Raw genomic sequence first — 17,969 nt, forward strand, 5'->3', positions numbered from 1 at the left:
GAAAGGCAAGAGCTACCCCAGCAAGAGCTGCAAGCTGCTGCACCAAGGGCTACTACTCATATCTTTGAACAAAGGCTTTTAATCCCTTCTCCTCTTACCAGTTTGGGCAGGGAGAACTCATGAAAACCCTCACCTTTCATGTAGAAGTACAAACCTGTGACTGCTCGTTTTAAAGGATTGCTTACAAGCACAGGAGTAGCAAGTTCCTTGTACAGCTATCCTTTAAAACCAACTGATGTGAACGCACCATTAAGGACAACTGAATCATACAATTGGCCTCCAGCTCTCCGACAGAAAGAAAAGAACTACTGCCACAGGCAAAAAAAAAAAAATAAATAAAACACTTCTTTTGTAATCTGGATCAAAGAGGTCTGAAAGCAACACAGAATCGGTCCCACACATCCAAAAGCTTTGTGCTAGAGTAGGAGTTAATTTTGTTTGGAGGGGCAAAATGATTGCCCCTCCAGATCTTTCTACAGCTGCTTAGGCAAATTCTAATCTCCCTTTGCACGCAGGAATAACTGTTGGCGTTTTCATGTTCATATTCTTGTGACTCTACTTTCTCCAGCCATAAGCTGCTATGTAGGATGTTTAGGTTCAGAAATGAAACGAGTTCCAGTAAAAGCAGAGTTATTAAATAAAAGCCCCAATTTACTGTAAGCAAGCTTGGTAATTGCTAGGAAAGGAATCAAGAAAAATGTGTGCTAGCATACAGTGACATGGACAGTGCGATCAAGTGCACCCTCACCAAGTTTGCCAATGGCACCAAGCTGTGTGGTGCGGTCAACACGCAGGAGGGAAGGGATGCCATCCAGAGGGACCTGGACTTGAGAGGTGGGCCTGTGTGAACTTCATGAGGTTCAACAAGGCCAAGTGCAAGGTCCTGTACCTGGGCTAAGGCAACCCAAGCCCAAATACAGGCTGGGTAAAGAATGGATTGAGAGCAGCCCTGAGGAGAAGGACCTGGGGCTGTGGGTTGATGAGACATGAGCCTGCAATGTGTGCTTGCAGCCCAGAAAGCCAACCGTACCCTGGGCTGCTTGGCCAGCAGGCCGAGGGAGGTGATTCTCTCCCTCTGCTCTGCTCTCATGAAACCCCACTTGGAGTCTTGAATTCAGCTCTGGGGCCCCCAGCACAAAAAGGACATGGACTATCGGAACAAGTCCAGAGGAGGGCCACAAAGATGATTAAAGGGCTGGAGCACCTCTCCTATGAAGACAGGCTGAGAGAGTTGAGGTAATTTAGCCTAGAGAAGAAGAGGCTCTGGGGAGACCTTATAGCGGCCTTCCAGTACCTACAGGAAAGCTGGGGATGGACACTGTGTCAGGGAACATAGGGACAGGACAAAGGAGTAATGTCTTTAAACTGAAAGAGGGTAGGTTACATTAGATTTACAATAAATTGTTTACTCAGATAGCAAGGCACTGGCACAGGCTGCCCAGAGAAGCTGTGGGTGCCCCATTCCTGGAAGTGTTCAAGGCCAGGCTGGATGGGGCTTTGGGCAGCTTGATCTAGTGGGTGGCATCCATGCCCATGCCGGGAGGGGGTGAGGGAGGTGGTTGCAAATGGATTGCCTTTAAGGTCCGTTCCAACTCAAACCATTCAATGACTCTATGATTGTATACAAAGAGAAACAATAAAAAAAGCAGACTTCATGCAAGTGAGGAATTCTGCTTTGTTACTTTGCTTTTATTTTCATTAAAGAAGATAACAACAGCCAAAGTGCGATCAATGTGAGAATTGCTCTAAAGCACAGGAGGCAAAACAAAGCAGAGGAAGCACAAGTAATTCAAATACATTTCCTCAGAAACACTGAAGTGACAGGAAATTATTTCTGAGAAATATTGAATGGATATTCAGGACTATTGAATTCCTGCAAAGCAGAAGTGCTTGTGTTAAGAAGTACTGTGCAATAGTTTAAGCTGCCTGGTAAATGGGCAGAACAGATTTTAAGGCATTAATATATAGTATAGTAGACAGAGGTCAGCAAGGATTCATCAAAGTATGCTGATCAGTCAATTAATGGAGTTAGCATAATGAAGATTAGAATTCCTTGCCAGGGGATGAACTGTACCTTCCTGAGGCAGCCTGCTGCAAATGCAGGGCAGAACTGTACCACACAAAGGAGGCAGCAGGAGATAGACCAGATCCCAGCTGTGCAAAAGCTGCTAAACTAAATATTGTGCAATTTGCTACTACAAAGCCTTCCTACCACCCGCCTGCTGGCAGTTCTGTAGGGCTGCTGTACAATGAGCATGGAGATGCATTGTCCTCAGTGAAACTGCAAGTCAAAATTTGCTCTGCACAGGTATTTTTTGCAGTTTTGTAGGTCATCTGATACATCAAGTACGCCACTCCCTGGAAATGAGGACCAAATTAAACAGTGTATAAGTTAGATGTGCATGAGAATGCAAAGCATTTGGAAATAACAGCCTGTCCTTGGCATTCATCATTATATTTTCCTTATCTAGAAAGAGAGTTTTTTTCTTTGTTAGAAGCACTTGGTTTCTGTGGTAGATTGCTGACTGTCTGATATAAATCTTTTTATTCCCTTAATAACTCACTGCTCCAGTAAGAAGCACACATACAGGTATGAGAACATGACTATTTAAATAGCCAAAAAAGTTCAAAGGAGATCTGGTACTTAGGGTACAGAACTGACAGTCAGAAATTCTTGACTGGAACCCTGTGTGGCTTGTCAGGCTGGGTCCAGTGCTGAGACTGTGCAGGCTTAAATAATAAAGCTGTTTATATAAATAACTGAAGGTAGTAATAGTAAATCTAATTATAAAATAGATTATAAAGAGACAGTATATTAATTAAATTTATTAAAATGTTAACTATCCGTACATTAAATTAATAATAAATATTTCAATGATAGACTAGTAATTGAATCACAAACAAATAAATGACCATTAATGATAGAACTAACCAGGAAAAAAAAAAACATTTGGGAAATCAAGAAAAAAACAAAACAGTTAATTCAGCCAGGAATGATTTCTTTGAAATACCTCCAATTTGAAAATATTGAGGACAAATCCATAAGAAATTGTGTTAAACACAGCTCTGCATCAAAAGAATACTGTACTCAAATACTGCTGCCCCAAGCCCACCAAGATGATGCCTGGGATGTACCTAGTTTCCCAAGAGAAGCAAAGGTGTGTTGGCCTCTGTTGATTTTGGCCAAAAAAAAGGAAAGGAAATATGGTCCTATCAGAAAGTTGGAAATAAACAAGAAAAGGCTTCAGGTGGGAAAAGTGAAAATATGAGTTTCAAATGGCCAAGTCAACAACCGTACGGGCTCTTCTTTTTGGGCTTCCTAATTTTCAGTCAGTCTAAAAACTGTTAACTCTTGAGAGTGGAAAAAAAAAACAAACCACTATACTTGATCGATAACGATCAGGGGATAAAATGTGAGAGGATCTAATGGATTTACAGTTGAAGTTTCCAAAGCAAAGAATAGCAAAGACTTATAGCATCTTCAGCCACATTAATTTGGAAGTACAAGCTTGCAAGTGAAACCACCTAACAAGTAAGGCACTACATGTTATTATGGTGCAGCCTTTTTCTGTTAATAATTTTATAATATTTTTTTGTAATTTTTAAACAGAACAAAGAGGTTGAACTTGGTGAAATTTAAAGAAAAAATTACTCAGGAGCTAAGGAGATAAAATGGAAAATTCTCATTTCTTGAGAAACAGTGGCTTAATACTGAGCTGCTAGATTATACTCTAGAAAAGAAATGTGGGCTAAAGAATAATTTGTAATTTTATACTCTCTACATAAAACATGTTATTGAGAAAAAGGCAAAAAATATTAAAAATACTGATACTCCCGAGTGTTTATGCCAAGAGCAATAAAATGTATAGCTAGCACAAGAACAGACTAAGAGGTCAATGAGTAAAGTGCAGTCATCCAGAAAAGCCATTCACGGCAGTATTTGTTGTTGTTGTTTTTCCGTTTTTTTTTTTTGTTTGTTTTGTTTTGTTTTCTTCTTCTCTTGATTTAGAATTAAAAATAAGAAGTCAACACCTAGGCCTCGGAGACATTCAGCTTCTGACTACCTGCACCTGAGTGGCCAAGCCCTTCCCGATTGCTTTCTTCTGCACAACTGCTGCAGCTGTGTGCTGCCCACAGCACAGGCATGTGGCTTCTATGCCCCTGCTTAGATAACTGCAAACTGATACATGCTGTAATTATGTCTAGAGAGCATTTTGATTAAGCATTATAGCAATTTCGAGCATATTTTGTAGGCATTCAGGACTTACCGGCAGGAAGCCTTCTGAGTGGAATAAATGAATTCACATTTTCCATGTATACAGTAGCCATTGAAGCTTTCTGAACAAGGTATGTGGTTTCCAACATAAATGTCTTCTCTTTGATCACTGGCATCTTAAAAAGAACGATACGTAAAAAATTAGAAACGGTGCATGATATTTATAAAAAAAATCTCAATCAAGAATAACTGAGAAATGTCCTTAAAAACTCATTGTCAGTAACTAAATACAGAATAATGAAGCAAAGGCTTAAGGGTGAAGTTTCAGAGACACCTGCAGAGATTTGGTAGGATGCGTCACACTGAAAAACGATCCTGAGAGACATCAGAAAATGCTTTTTATGTCAGGTTTCTTGAAAGGAGAAAAATATTCATGACAGAAACAACCCGATGCTGGATGATCCGCAGAAGTTGTCAGTGGCATTGTAGCAAAGAGCTAATAGATAAGCACATAAAGCCTACTCCCATATCTAAACAGAGGGAAAAGACCTGAAGGGTTAGAATGAAGCATCTTTACTGGGTAGAAAACAACCAGATAAAGCCCTGTTCTGACTGGTATCACCAGCTGTTACAGCTGAAATTGAACATATTCCTGCTGTCTTCCTAGGGAAATGCGTTTACAAAGAGGGAACCTCAAAATAATGCAATGAGCTTAAAATACTCATTCTCTTTGGAAACATATTGGGTCTGACTATGAAGGAGTTAACTTTCTTCATGGCACCCTGTGGTGCTGCGTTCTGGATTAGTGGCTGAAGCAGTGTTGATAACACACCAGTGTTTTGGCTGTTGCTGCAGGGAGGTTGCACAGCTGCAAGGCTTTCTCTTCTTCCTACTCTGTCCTCCGCTCCCCTTGAGTAACCTGGGGGTGGACAAGAGCCTTGGAGGTGGTACAGCCAGGACAGCTGACCCAAACTGACCAAAGGGATATTTTCTGTCATATGACATCGATGCCATTGTGCTCTGCAGTAGAAACTGGGGTTTTGGTCTTCCCAAGGTAGCAGTTGTTCACAGACTGGTTAGGCATCAGTCAGCTGATGGGAAGTTGTGAGAGATGGCCTTTGCATCACTTGTTTTTCCCTCTCTCTCTCTCTTTATTTTCTTTCTTTCTTTTTTTTTTTTTTTAATCTTTTTCTTTTATTAAACTGTTTTTACCTTGAGCAATGAGTTTTTCTGACTTCTGCTCTTCCATTTCTCTCTGACACCCTGCTGAGGGGAAGGAGGGGGTCAATGAGCAGCTGGTGGCTGTTTAGCTGCTGGCCATGGCAGACCAGCAGAGGAAGGCGGTCCCTTCTGCACCAAGGCCTGCTGTACATCTGTCACATAGCTAAAACTATCTAAAGCTGCATATATTTTCAACTATTTTCCTCCAAAAATTGTTCTGTAAAGAAGTCCTAAACACAGAACTTAGAATTTCATAATGAACTTCTCTAAAGTGCTGGGATCTAAAGTTGTGGATGTAAATGTGGAATTATTCTCATTTCTATGGCAATAGACTATGGCACCACAAATACAAGACTATAATGAACTGCAGGTGCAAAGCAAAAAGGGAGTGTGAAGAAGAACTCTCTTATACATTTGCAGATAACTCAAAAAACACTAGAAAGAAAGAGAATGTATTTATACAGAAAAAAAAAAAAAAAAAAAAAAACATAAAAAATAAAAAGGCACACTGTTGTTTTAGGTTTCTCCTGAATATTTTCTGGAATATTTTCTGATTTGTTCCAGGAAAAAAATAAGAAATCTAAATATGAGAGGTTTCAGATATAAGGAAGCCTGTTGGTTCAAGCTATGCTTCAAAGATACAGAAGACTTGATGCAAGGGAAGGACATGACAATATATCTGATACTGCCCTGTTAGAGTAGATTACATCGCAGTATGTCCAAGAGGAGAAAACCGGTTCATCCCCAAACTGTTGCCTCTCTCCTCCTCCTAGCAGCTAATTACTGTTGTATCTATCCCAGTCTAAGGCTAGTAATAAGGTACACACAATTATATTAGTCTGTCCAGATGGCTGCTCCGTGTCTGTTTTTAATGTATACATGAATGCAGAATGTGGGGCCCAGTGGCAGATGCGTCCCCTGGCAGGTGGCCAGGTAGCCACAGCCACCCAAGTCAGCACACCCAAATGTATGCTAAGCAAAGAGATGATGTTCAATGCAGGAGGTGATTCCCAGAGTAGGATAGACATTTAACCACTCATTTATGGGAATTAATTTTTAACCTGAGAGCCAGCCAGATTGCTCCAAAATGAGAGATATAACTGGTGTAGGGGACTCGAAAGAGTGGTCAGATACAACAGTTCGGATGTTTCAACAGAAGGAAGAGGCATGCACAGAAACTGAAACTCTGATGACGATCTTGGCAGGACAAAAACAGCAGTCCATCTGAGTCAGGGAAGAGAGATGTTTCTGATGTACCTTTATGTAGATTATCATGCTGCAGGAGAAGGAGACAGCCCTGGCCATGATTCTAAAGACTAAGAGATACTGTGCTTTCAGAGGAGAGGGTTTGACAAGAGTAATGCACTGTACTTTAAAGCAAAGGAAAATGGATAGAAGAGTGGCCTGTTCTCTTATCCTGGAAGAAAAAGTCATTCAGAGTACTTCATTTCAGGCTCTCACTGTCTAAAAAGACTTGACTACCACATAAAAAATATTCAAAACTATTTTTTTTTCACGACATACTCCCTTTACGCACATCATTTGCTGAACATGAGACTGCATAAACTATACATTTAATAATGATAATTATAATCGTATCCAATGCTCTTCCTACTTACTAGATTTCAAGGACAATTTATATGCAATGAATAAAAGGCTGTAACTTCTTCCAGATAGGCCCCAAAGGCTGTGTTTCATTAATCCCATAATAAGATGTATATTCCACTCAGTGCTTTTTATGCTTTCACAATATAAGTGAAAATCGACATTACATCATTCCAACTGGTAATAATATGGAGTGAAAATAAGAGAATTTGTGAAAAAGGAAAAATGCACAGGGCTTTTTGGCAATGAATGCCTTTTCAGGAAGAACACTTGGAATGTCTAAAGCCATGACTGAATGGATTTACTCTGCAAGGCCACGGGAGTGCAAAGCAAGTATAATGAGAGAAAAAATTAAAGGCCAGCACTAACAGAGAAGGTAACAGTGTTATTATTTGTGAGAGAAGAGGAGGCAAGGTTAGTACCAATGTAGATCTGCTCTTTGGCAATAACTTGAGAGAGACAGAGGTGTTTTGTCCTGGCCAGCTACACTTTGAGCTAGAGCTATGAAATGCAAAAGCATATTTACTCTGAGAATGCCCCTGCCACAAAAGAGGTGCTAACATGTAAAATAACTGAGCAGAAAGCAAAACTCGGTCTTATTTTGTTTATCTTAAGAAATTAATTCATAGAGGTGAAACATATTTAACCAATGTGATTTAGCATCTTGATTTACATGAAAAATGCAAAGATGACCAAACAAATACAAAATCTGCCAGATTTTTTTTTTCCCAGAAGTTTTCAGAAAAGATAGGGTCACAGGGGGGTGGTGTCATTTCATCAGGAATCTCACATCCTGGCATCTTGCAGTAAAGGCATTTTCACAGCACTTGGCAGGGGTCTAATCCTGTGACCGCCGAGTAGGGGTGGTGAGCAGCTGAGCAACTTAGAGGAATACAGCAGGCAAAATTCACAAATCCCACATATCTCCTTCTTGCCAGCCTTGCAATGACAGTGCTGCAAGAAAAAAGCTGCTCACGCGTCTGTCTTGGCTACAGAAATCAAAGCTGTAAGGCAGACAAGAAGGGACCTCCACACTGTCTTTTCTCATCTCGTGAAACCGTAACCAAACAGCACAAAGCCAGTACGATACCTTTCACCTCTGGACGATACTGCATGCCGTCGTCTTTCTTTCCAACTGCATTTGTGTCATCTGCTTCTAGATGATAAATAAATGCATGGATAGCTATTAGGAAAGGCTTATTTCCAGACGACTGCGTACATGTCAGTGAGAAGTCAGAATAATAGTCAGAGAAGTATTTTAACTGCAATAGAAGTGGACGTAGTCCCACATCCTTTCACGCATACAACCAGGACAGTATCAAGTAGAGTCAACAACCCCAGCCTCTTGACCAATACAGGGCACACCTCAGCCTGTAGGTTTTGAACAAAATCTCTTCCATGGTATTGAGACTAGCTTATTTTGGTTCAGAGACCTGTTTTCTTGTGGCTTTTTTTTTTTTTTTTTGAACCATCCAAGTTACAGATCTAGAGGTAGCCAGCAAAAGAATAGTAGAATCTCGTTATTTCTATGACACAGTCCTAAATGCAATTTGCCTTGTTCTGTCTGAACCCAAGACCCCAAAATGGAAGGGTCCTCAACATGATCAACAACACACAAGGTAGCAGTCTAAGGGTTTCACTGGGCCTTTCCAACACCAGAAAAGGAAATGGATAAATAGTCGTGCAATTGGGGCCTGATTTTACTCAACTTAGAAGTACATTGCACAGCCCCATCAGAAACTGAGCATTTCCTACATATCACATTCCCCTTTCTCTCCTGTTCCTTACTAACCCCTCCTGTAAGGCTATTGCATAGGTTCTCCTAAGACCTTTTGCTGACTTTTCAGGTAACAGCAGCCAAAGGAAAGAAAAGTTAATATAAACATACCACATCATCTATGTGTAGTGTAAACATACATTTACATAGGGAAAACTAAAATACAGGTGAGGAGTACACTGATAGTGAGAAAAACTAAAATACAATTCACTGCTAGCTGGGTCAGTGAGTTCTAATTTAAAATGGAAAAGCTCTACCAAGCTTATTTATGCCAGAATTTATGTTTATCAGAGAAAGAAGATTAAACCTACCTGAGCAGTGTCCAAGATGCCTGATGTCAATCTGTTCTTGCCTCAGACAGGATGCTTCTCTAACAAAGCATGGATTGTTATATGAACTTCCATCAGAAGCACAGACAGGATTAAAACTGTATCCACTGCAGTCTATATTGCATACACACCTGGTAATTGAAACAGCAGAACAAAACTGACATCCAGCAAGCAGAAAGTAAGGAATGTTGAGTCTTGAGTAAACACTAGCTGACACATTAATACCAGCTTCCTTCACACAGGAGAAGAACATGCTCCTTGAGGATGCTGAAGAACTTGCTGACACCTCAGGTTTCCAAGCAGAATAATTTACAGAATCATGAATAAGTGCCTCAGTGTGCTTTTTAATAATGTAATGAAGTTTCTTGTCATTTTACTATGATATCAATCTCATTGATTAACAACCGAAAAATGGTAACACGTTGCTAGGAAGATTTACTATGTGAATAAAAGAATTTGTGTTTTCTGTTCTCAAGTGTGAACAAAAGCAGATTAATATTTCACTTTTTGGGGGGGTGTCAGGTTCCCTAGGGAGCAGGGGAGGAAGAAAAGGACTCTAATTTCTGCTAAACAGTTAAAGGAGGTTACATATATATATTTCAGGGGCTGAACAGAATCAATATGCTTGGTCAACTGTGTTATTTCAAAAAGACTTTCATTCATACCATTGAAAGTTAATGGTGGGTTCATTACATTGTGTTAAAAACAGGATTATGAGATCTAAATTATTTCATGCTGCATCCAAGCAAAATTTTGGCTGTGTTAGACAAAGCATTTTCCATATAAATTGCAGCTACGGATCATAAGTCAGAAGTCAGAAAAGAGATCTAACAAGGAGCTGGTCCCTAACCACCCAAACATAGGGAAGCCAAAGGCTTGCCTAAGGCTCTGACTTACCTCTTTTTAGCTTGATAGTTCTGCTGCCCCAACAAAAAGTTCTGAAATTTGGCATTTGTGAACAGCACCAGAAAACTTTCTGACCTTCCAAGCCCCAATCCCCTTATTTATTTTACTCAATATATTAATTTTAATCTGAACCTCTTGCTTTAAATTTGCTTCACATCACTCTGCAAGGCCTCCAGGAAGTGTGGCTGCAGGACAGAAGAGGCAGTGGTGCTGTGAGAGCAAGAAGGAGGTGAGAGCTCTGCATCTTCTGAGTAAGGCATGCTGTCCTCTACTTGCCAGAAAGCTCCACGCAGGGCACGTGTGCTCTCACTGCTAGGAGCTGCCACTAGCTTAATCTTGACTCATTCTTGTAAGACGCAGGGTAGGAAGAAAACAAGCTATCTACTTGCCAGGATTTTTATGCTCTTTCCAGCTGTGCTAGATACAATTAAATGATTAAATAGATGTGTGTGCGCCTCAAGTCCATAACAAATCTTGCAGCAGAACCTAATTCCTTGCTGCAAAAACACTGAAGGTGGCCATTGTGCCTTTTTCTCTTCTCCCTTTCCATGACCACATTTTGTTTCTTTATTATTTCTGTCTTTAAAGATACTACAGTAATATTTCAAACCTGTGAACTTCAGATTGTTGCTAGACAAATGAACATCTCTAGTACAAATTAATTTTTATGTGTGCCTTCTGACAGTTAAAAACTGCTCCAGCAATGAGTAATACATTGAGTCTACACATCTTAGGGACCCACCTCAAATTCCTCATTAAGTTCCTAGATATCAACAGGATTAAGGTATTGTTTAAAATATATATGTATTATTATTTAGAAATGGGAACTCAGCATGGTTATAAACCTTAGTCCTGGGAAAGGAAGTACTGTTTTGTTTATACGCTCCCACAAGACTTTATGCTCAATAAGCCTAATGAAGAGTTTATTAGTTTATATACAAATAAAAGGCTCATAGCTCAGCAGTTGTGCACATTCAAAGAATGAAGCTAACAGAGAGCTGGTCCTCATTGGTGTGGCACTGGCTATGTGCTTCCTCAGGAATCACCGCTGCACCTGTGTGCCCATCCTTATCCCATTTATTTATATCTCCATACAATTTCCATCTGTGTTTCTAACCCCAGGCAGCACAATTCTGTCTGTGGTCATCATCCGAGGTCCATAGCTCCCTACTTACTGTTGGGTCTTGTCAGTCCTTGTGACAAATAAGGCAACTTTTGAAATCTTTTTTTTTTTTTTCTTTCTTTCTCATGGTGACATTACAGGTTAGAGTTAAAACTGCTTGGAAACTGATTACATTTCCAAGCTTTGTTGTGTTCAGACTTAACACCTAGTGTTAAATGTGTACTTTCTTATGATTGCAAAATGCTTGTTTTGGGAGTACTTGTGAATGCGTAGCTGTTAACCTCAGATTACTGATAATCACTCCTAGCCTTAACTCCAGCCATGTAGCTAATGTACAATTTCTTATCATTACTTAAAATTTACATCTAGCTGTAGGAAAAGAAAAGAAAGCAAAGCAAAACAAAACAAAACAAGAGGAAAGCTTGTGCTACTTCTGTCAGGACTGGGACAGCATGAAGTAACAGAAGCTCACCAACCAACCGAAATGGACTTACAACTGACCCATGTCCTTCAAGCATGGCAATCTGCTCAGAGTGCGTCTGGGCCCAACCAAGGTTTACCCGAGAACCAGTGAGATCATGGCATTTACATCCTGCACAGTTACCCCGCAGCTTCCCTCCCGTGCTGCCTGGGCAGGGTGGCACTGGGGAGGTCTTCAATACCCTTCCACACAGGAAGGTTGGGCAGAAGGTGGTGGTGGTTCCTGCCCAGCTACTGCTCAGAATCACCAGCCGTTGATGGCCAAGCTGCTTGGCAAAACCAACTAAAGTCCAGGAGCATCTCCTGGCATAGGCCTCCCTCACCTCCAGGTCTGATTCCAAGATCTTCCCATCCTCATCCCAGGACCCTCCTTCTTTCCAAGACCATTTTCCTTCAGGACCCATCTGTGGTGGTTTTACCCAGCTGGGCAGCCAAACTTCACCACAACTGCTCTCTCACTTTCCCTCCTCAAAACAAGAGGGAGGAAAGAAGAAAGTATGTTGGAAAGAAAAAAAAGGCTCATGGTTGTAGATCCAATCATTTAATTAAAAGGAAAAGAAAGAGGGGAAAAGCAAGAAAAGGTGTGCAGAAGCACAAAGAGAAGAAACAATTATTCTCTACTTCCCACCAATGAACGATGTTTGGCCACGTTCTGGAAAGGAGGGCCTCAACAAGTGTAGTGATTCTTTGGGAGGACAGACCTCTTCATAACGAGAGCCCCCCTTCTCCTTCCACTTTCCCCCCTTTTATTGCAGAGTGTGACACCACACGGTATGGAATACCCATTTGGTCAGTTCAGGTCAGCTGCCCTGGTGATGTCCCCTCCCCATCTCTTGCCCACTGGTTCTGAGGGGTTGGAGGGAGTCCTGATGCTGAGCTAGCACTGCTCAGCCATAGGCAAAGCATTGGTGTGATACCAGAGCTGTTTAACTGCAAGTGCAGAGAACAGCACTGTATGGGCTGCTGTGGGGAAAGTTAACTCTGTCCCAGCCAGATGCAGTACCTCCTCTTCTGTCCAGAGCCCAAATCCTTGTTTTTTCAGTCAAATACACTGTCTGCAGGAGTGCAGTGCACCATCATCGTCCTTGGGGCTCTGTACAGAAGAGATGCCACCTCTCCCACAAAGACTAACAACATTATTCACAAAGAATAATTATTCAAAAGTTGTTATCTTGAAAGCTTCCACAACAAACATGTGACAGCACTTTTCACCCCCACCAGTGTCTTTCCCTTAGCTCACAGTCATCCATAGGCTCTCGATTCACACTTCGTCCCCCCTAGGCAGATCTGCTTACATTCCAGTTGCTTGCCCACGTAAAGAGTAACTGCACCTTCCTGGCCTGTCCTTCCTAAAAAGCACAATGCTGTCCATGGCCACAGTCCAGTCATGAGAGCTGCCCCACCATGTCTCAGTAATTGCAATGATCATATCCCTGTAACCACACAAACACCTCCAGCTTCCCTTGTTTATTCCCCATGCTGCATGCGTTTACATAAAGTTGGGCTCCCAATGCATCTGCCTTTCTGGATGGGGCAACTGTAACTCATCCACGTGGGCCTTCAGTAGCTCTCCTGTTAAGCTCTGTTCCCTCTCTAGGCTCTGGGCATCCTCTGCTGGCTGTGGTGTTCAGCTGGCATGAGTGAGATGGCATGTCATCCCCTACCTTATCACCAGCATCCCTGATGATGTACCCCTCCCTCACTGAAGCTAGTGTAAAGCCCCACCGTCTCATGACCATGATCTTTGCCCTTTGAGAAAGATGAATCCCATCCAATGCCAGCAAGCCTGGTGACATGTACCAGGTACCTCCATTGGTTCCTCCACATCTTGTGGTGAATTCAACTCCATGGCCTGCATGCTGTTTTCTGGCTGACAGGCATGCCTGGGCACCATGCTCTGGATTGGGTTGCCAAATGGGTTGCCTTCAACCCACAAAGCTTTCTTTCAGATCAGGGTGCCAAACCACGGGGTCATCCACTTCCATGCCTACGTCCCATGCCACTGTCTGGTTGATTTCTGGCATGCCTGGGCACTGTGCTGTCCTCATTGTGGCTAGGATAGAGTTAATCTTCCTCCTAGTAGATGGTATGGTGCTGTGTTTGGGATGTAGGATGACAATAATGTTGATATCACACTGATGGTTTAATTGTTGCAGAGCAGTGCTTACACTAAGCCAAGGACTTTTTGGCTTCTCACACTGCCCTGCCAGTGGGCAGGCTGGGGGTGCAGCAGGAGCTGGGAAGGGACAGACCCAGGACAGCTGACCCAAACTGGTCAAAGGGGTATTCCATCCCATCTGGCGCCATGCTGAGCAATTAATATGTGGGGGCTGTAGGGGGATAGGGAGGTGCGGGTACTGGCTGCTCAGGGATAGGCTGGGAATCAGTCAGCGTGTGGTGAGCAATTGCATTGTGCATCACTTGTTTTGTACACATAAGTAGTAGTAGTACTAATATCATCATTATTATTTTCCTTTATTTTTGAACAGATAAACTGTCCTTATCTCAACCCACAGGCTTTCATTTTTTTCCTGCTTCTCTGACAGGAGGACAATCACCTCCCTGATCCTGCTGGCTATACTATGCTTGATACAAGCCAGGATGCCGTTGGCCTTCTTGGCCACCGGGGAACACTGCTGGCTCGTGTTCAGGTGAGCGTCAACCAACACCCCCAGATCCTTCTCCTCTGCACAGCTTTCCAGCCACTTTGCCCCAGGCCTATAGCACTGCATGGGGTTGTTGTGGCCAAAGTGCAGGACCCGGCACTTAGCCACATTGAACCTCATCCCACTGGCCTCTGCCCATTGACCCATCCTTCCCAGGTCCCTCTGCAGGGCCTTCCTACTCTCTGGCAGATCAGCACTTCCCCCCAAATTATTTTTGTCTTCACCAACTCATACAACAGTCAGATGACTATGGTTCTTGCTTTTTTTTTTTTCAAGATATCCTTCCTACTGGTTTTAACCAAGAGGCTTGAAACAGATACTTAGTCTTCCAAGCTGGTGTCTTTCTGGAGCAGGTTGTTGCTTAGTGTTCTCAGCAGATGTTTTCCCTTGTTTATTTCTGGAAAGTTAACAGGATGTATGCAGACGTTACCCTAATGTGCCAGGATGTGAAGAAACTTATCTTTGTCACTTGTCAGCAGACAGCTGACATCCTAAGGAAGATGGCACCAACTTGCTTTTCGTAATCAAAGAGAGGTTCAGTTTTCCTGTGATAAAGTGCTTTTGGAAGTTGAATGAGCATCATTTATTAAGATCATTCCTTAAGCAGAAAAGCAGTTGAATTTCCATAAAGAACAAAGTGATGTACCAACCAAACAAAAAGAAAGGTGTTTTCAAATAAGTAAAATTGAGAATGCACGGCTCATTTATAAGGGGCTACCAGGTATAACAAAGAAAACTTGTTTAGTAAAATGATGTGACATATTTGAAACAAGCTCAGGCTGTAAGAGCACTTGCTGTTATCAGTAAATTAATTAGATCCCCAGAGATAAGAAACACATTTCAAGGCTCCTTTTTGTTTTCAGGCTTTAAGGTGCACATTATTTGATGGAAAGTCTGCCTGCTTAAAACTATGGTAGATTCAAAGAAAAGAAGAAATGCACTACACGTTTTTGGAGTGGGCTTGGCTACTGAGAGAGGTCAGCCATCCCATCTAACAGTCCAGGCTGCATCTAGGATTTTCCACAGATGTATTTTTCTGGGTGGACTTCACAGAGAGTACTGCTTGTTACCCCTTTCCAGTATAATGCAACAGTAAGCTTTCTCAGCTATCCGTTGGTATGTCTGTTTACAAATATGGAATGGAAATAAAAGAATAAAACAAAGTGTATGAAATGCAAATAGACAGATAAGTGTATGCTTGATGGAGTAAATTTAGCTGAACTGAAATAGCAGGGGTGTTGCAATTGCAGTTAAGAAGATAACTGAGTGTGATAAAAGCAAATGAAGGATTACCTTGTGTTTGATGTTTCTTCCCTTGTGTGTAATTCTTCACAGATGAAACATGAACCAAGAAAATCTGGATTTCAAAGTGATTTCTCTACCTATTCAACTAGAGCTGAATATTCATTAGGTGTTTTGTTGTTGTTGTTTTGTTTTGTGTTTTTTTTTTTTTTGACTGGTTGGTTGTTTTTGGTTTTTGTTGGTTTTGTTTTGTTTTGTTTTTGGTGGTTGGTTTTTGTTTTGCTTTGTTTTTAATCCTTTTGTGGCACTGAGAATAGAAGGCCAAGAGAAGTAGATCTCAGTTTGGCAAGCTTTTGTGTCCTGCTTGAACACCCTTTCAGTCTTCAATTCTGCTCAGCAAATCAGAACACCATTTAAATACCATTGACTCAAAGTTACTTTTGAACCATCCCTTCTGTCTGTGGTTTAATTTCATTGCTTTCTCTGACCACTATAGAAATTTGTTCTCTAACCATGGTGATCTTCTAGCAGCACATGTGGTAAATTGATGCTTGTTCTCACAAGAGCGGCCTACCACACCCTCCACCCTCAAATAACATGAAACTTCAAAGAACTGGCACACCCCGCTGCAAAGATCTTTTTAAATATACATTAAAACAAACAAACAAACAAAAACAGACCTGGATTTTCATCCACCTATTCAATTTTGCAATAGTCCATATGATGAAGAGAGAATTATACTATTCATTTCATATCAGGATTTACTGTAGGCCAATTATACACAATTCAGTAATCCCACAACACAATCCTAAATCCCCTTTTTAGGTTGATTTCCTTTATTGTTTTTTGTTTTGTTTTGTTTGTTTGTTTTTTTTTGTTTTTCACACAGAAACTTAGCATTTTTGGTTTTGACTGGACAGGGAACCTGTGAATTACATTCACACAGGATTAAAATATAATTCCTTACGAAGACCTTCATACAATATAATATTCCTTAAAAAGTCACAAAATGGTAAGTGAGTGAAAAAGTGGACAAAAAAGGCAAGTGTGACCAGTATGTCATACTTCAGACTAAGTTTTTCTCTGGAAGACAAATTGTAGACAAGATAGAGACCAGGACTTCTAAATGTCCATTTTGGTATTTCTAAGTGTTAATACTTACACTTTTGAATTCCTGTTTCAGCCACTATAAAAACAGACATTATGTAAATCATGAGCCAGTTGAATCTATATGGCGCTGAGACACCTTTTATTTCCAAAGTAAATCTTGTAAAATGTTAATCTGAAATGGTCTACATGGGGATCAGTTGTCAATCTTTCTTTAAAAATATGCATTATGAGTCAAAACGGATCTTTGACAGCATAGTACGCTTTATTAAAAAAAGACAATGTGCTTCGAACCTCATTTCCATATTTCCTCTGTTAAAAAATAAAATACAGTTAAAACTGAGGATGTGACACATCTGAACTTGTACACTGAAGTTATTTTTGATACAAAAAAAATAAAGAAGAAGAAAAATGACAATGTAAAGTAATATTAATGACATTTATTTCAGTCATTTAGGGACTGATGGAAAGGAAGGTTGTCCCTGAGCATATGGTGGAGGGCAAGGCTACCACTCAAATGTGGCCTTCTGCAAATGTGACCAGCTGCACCCTGGGCTGCATCACAGAAATGTCAGTACAGAGCAAGGGAAATGGATGTTGCACTCCTCTCCACACTCATGAGGTCCCACCTGGAGTACTCTGTCCAGTTTTGGGTCCCTTGGTAACAAGAGATTTTTGGAGAAACTGGAGAGGGTCAGGTGGAGAGCCACGAGATAGGCAGAGGGTTGAAGCATGTGGTGGCCGAAGGCACTAGGCTTGCTCAGCCTGGAGAAGAGACAGCTAAGGAGGTGACTGACTGCTGTCACCAACTACCTCAGAGAGATTACTGAGAAGGCAGATGGAGGCTCTTCTCAGAAATGCATAGTATACAGGTAAGAGACAACAGTCACGAGTTGCAGCAAGACAAAGTCTGATTGAACACGAAGAAATTATTCATCAAAGTAAGGACAATTCAGCCCTTAAGCAGGGGAGGCTATCAAATCTCCCTCTGTGGAGATGGTCAGACTTCTCCTGGAGGAAACCCTAAGTCTCCAGCATGAACTAGCCCTGGTTGCAGTGCAGAAAGAGAGGCTAGGCCAGTTGATCCCCTAGAGATGCCTTCCAACCTAATATAGGCTAAAGTTCATTATTTCGTTCTGGATATTATTCTCCTGAAGTTACAACATACTTTAAAATGCCTTAAGATGCTTACTAGCTGTTTGCAGATTGTTTTATTCAGATATCTAGCAGTGCTTTGACATGCAAGAAGAAAGAGACGTGCCACGTAACACGGAGTGCAAGAACAGGGGATATCACT

The 17,969-nt window shown here is 41.3% G+C and overlaps 1 protein-coding gene across 1 annotated transcript in view; it reads right to left on the reverse strand.

Moving 5' to 3' along the window:
• Window positions 1-17,969, reverse strand: part of TMEFF1 (transmembrane protein with EGF like and two follistatin like domains 1) — a 123,860-nt gene that overhangs the window by 4,292 nt on the left and 101,599 nt on the right. Inside the window, exons 6-8 of the mRNA XM_038173723.2 lie at window positions 9,131-9,279; window positions 8,133-8,198; window positions 4,269-4,392 (exon numbers count right to left, since the gene is read on the reverse strand). Coding sequence (XP_038029651.1) covers window positions 4,269-4,392; window positions 8,133-8,198; window positions 9,131-9,279 — 339 coding nt within the window. The remainder of the gene's footprint in view (window positions 1-4,268; window positions 4,393-8,132; window positions 8,199-9,130; window positions 9,280-17,969) is intronic.

Source organism: Anas platyrhynchos, chromosome 2 (genome assembly GCF_047663525.1).
Source record: "Anas platyrhynchos isolate ZD024472 breed Pekin duck chromosome 2, IASCAAS_PekinDuck_T2T, whole genome shotgun sequence".
In the NCBI taxonomy this organism is placed as follows: Eukaryota; Metazoa; Chordata; class Aves; order Anseriformes; family Anatidae; genus Anas; species Anas platyrhynchos.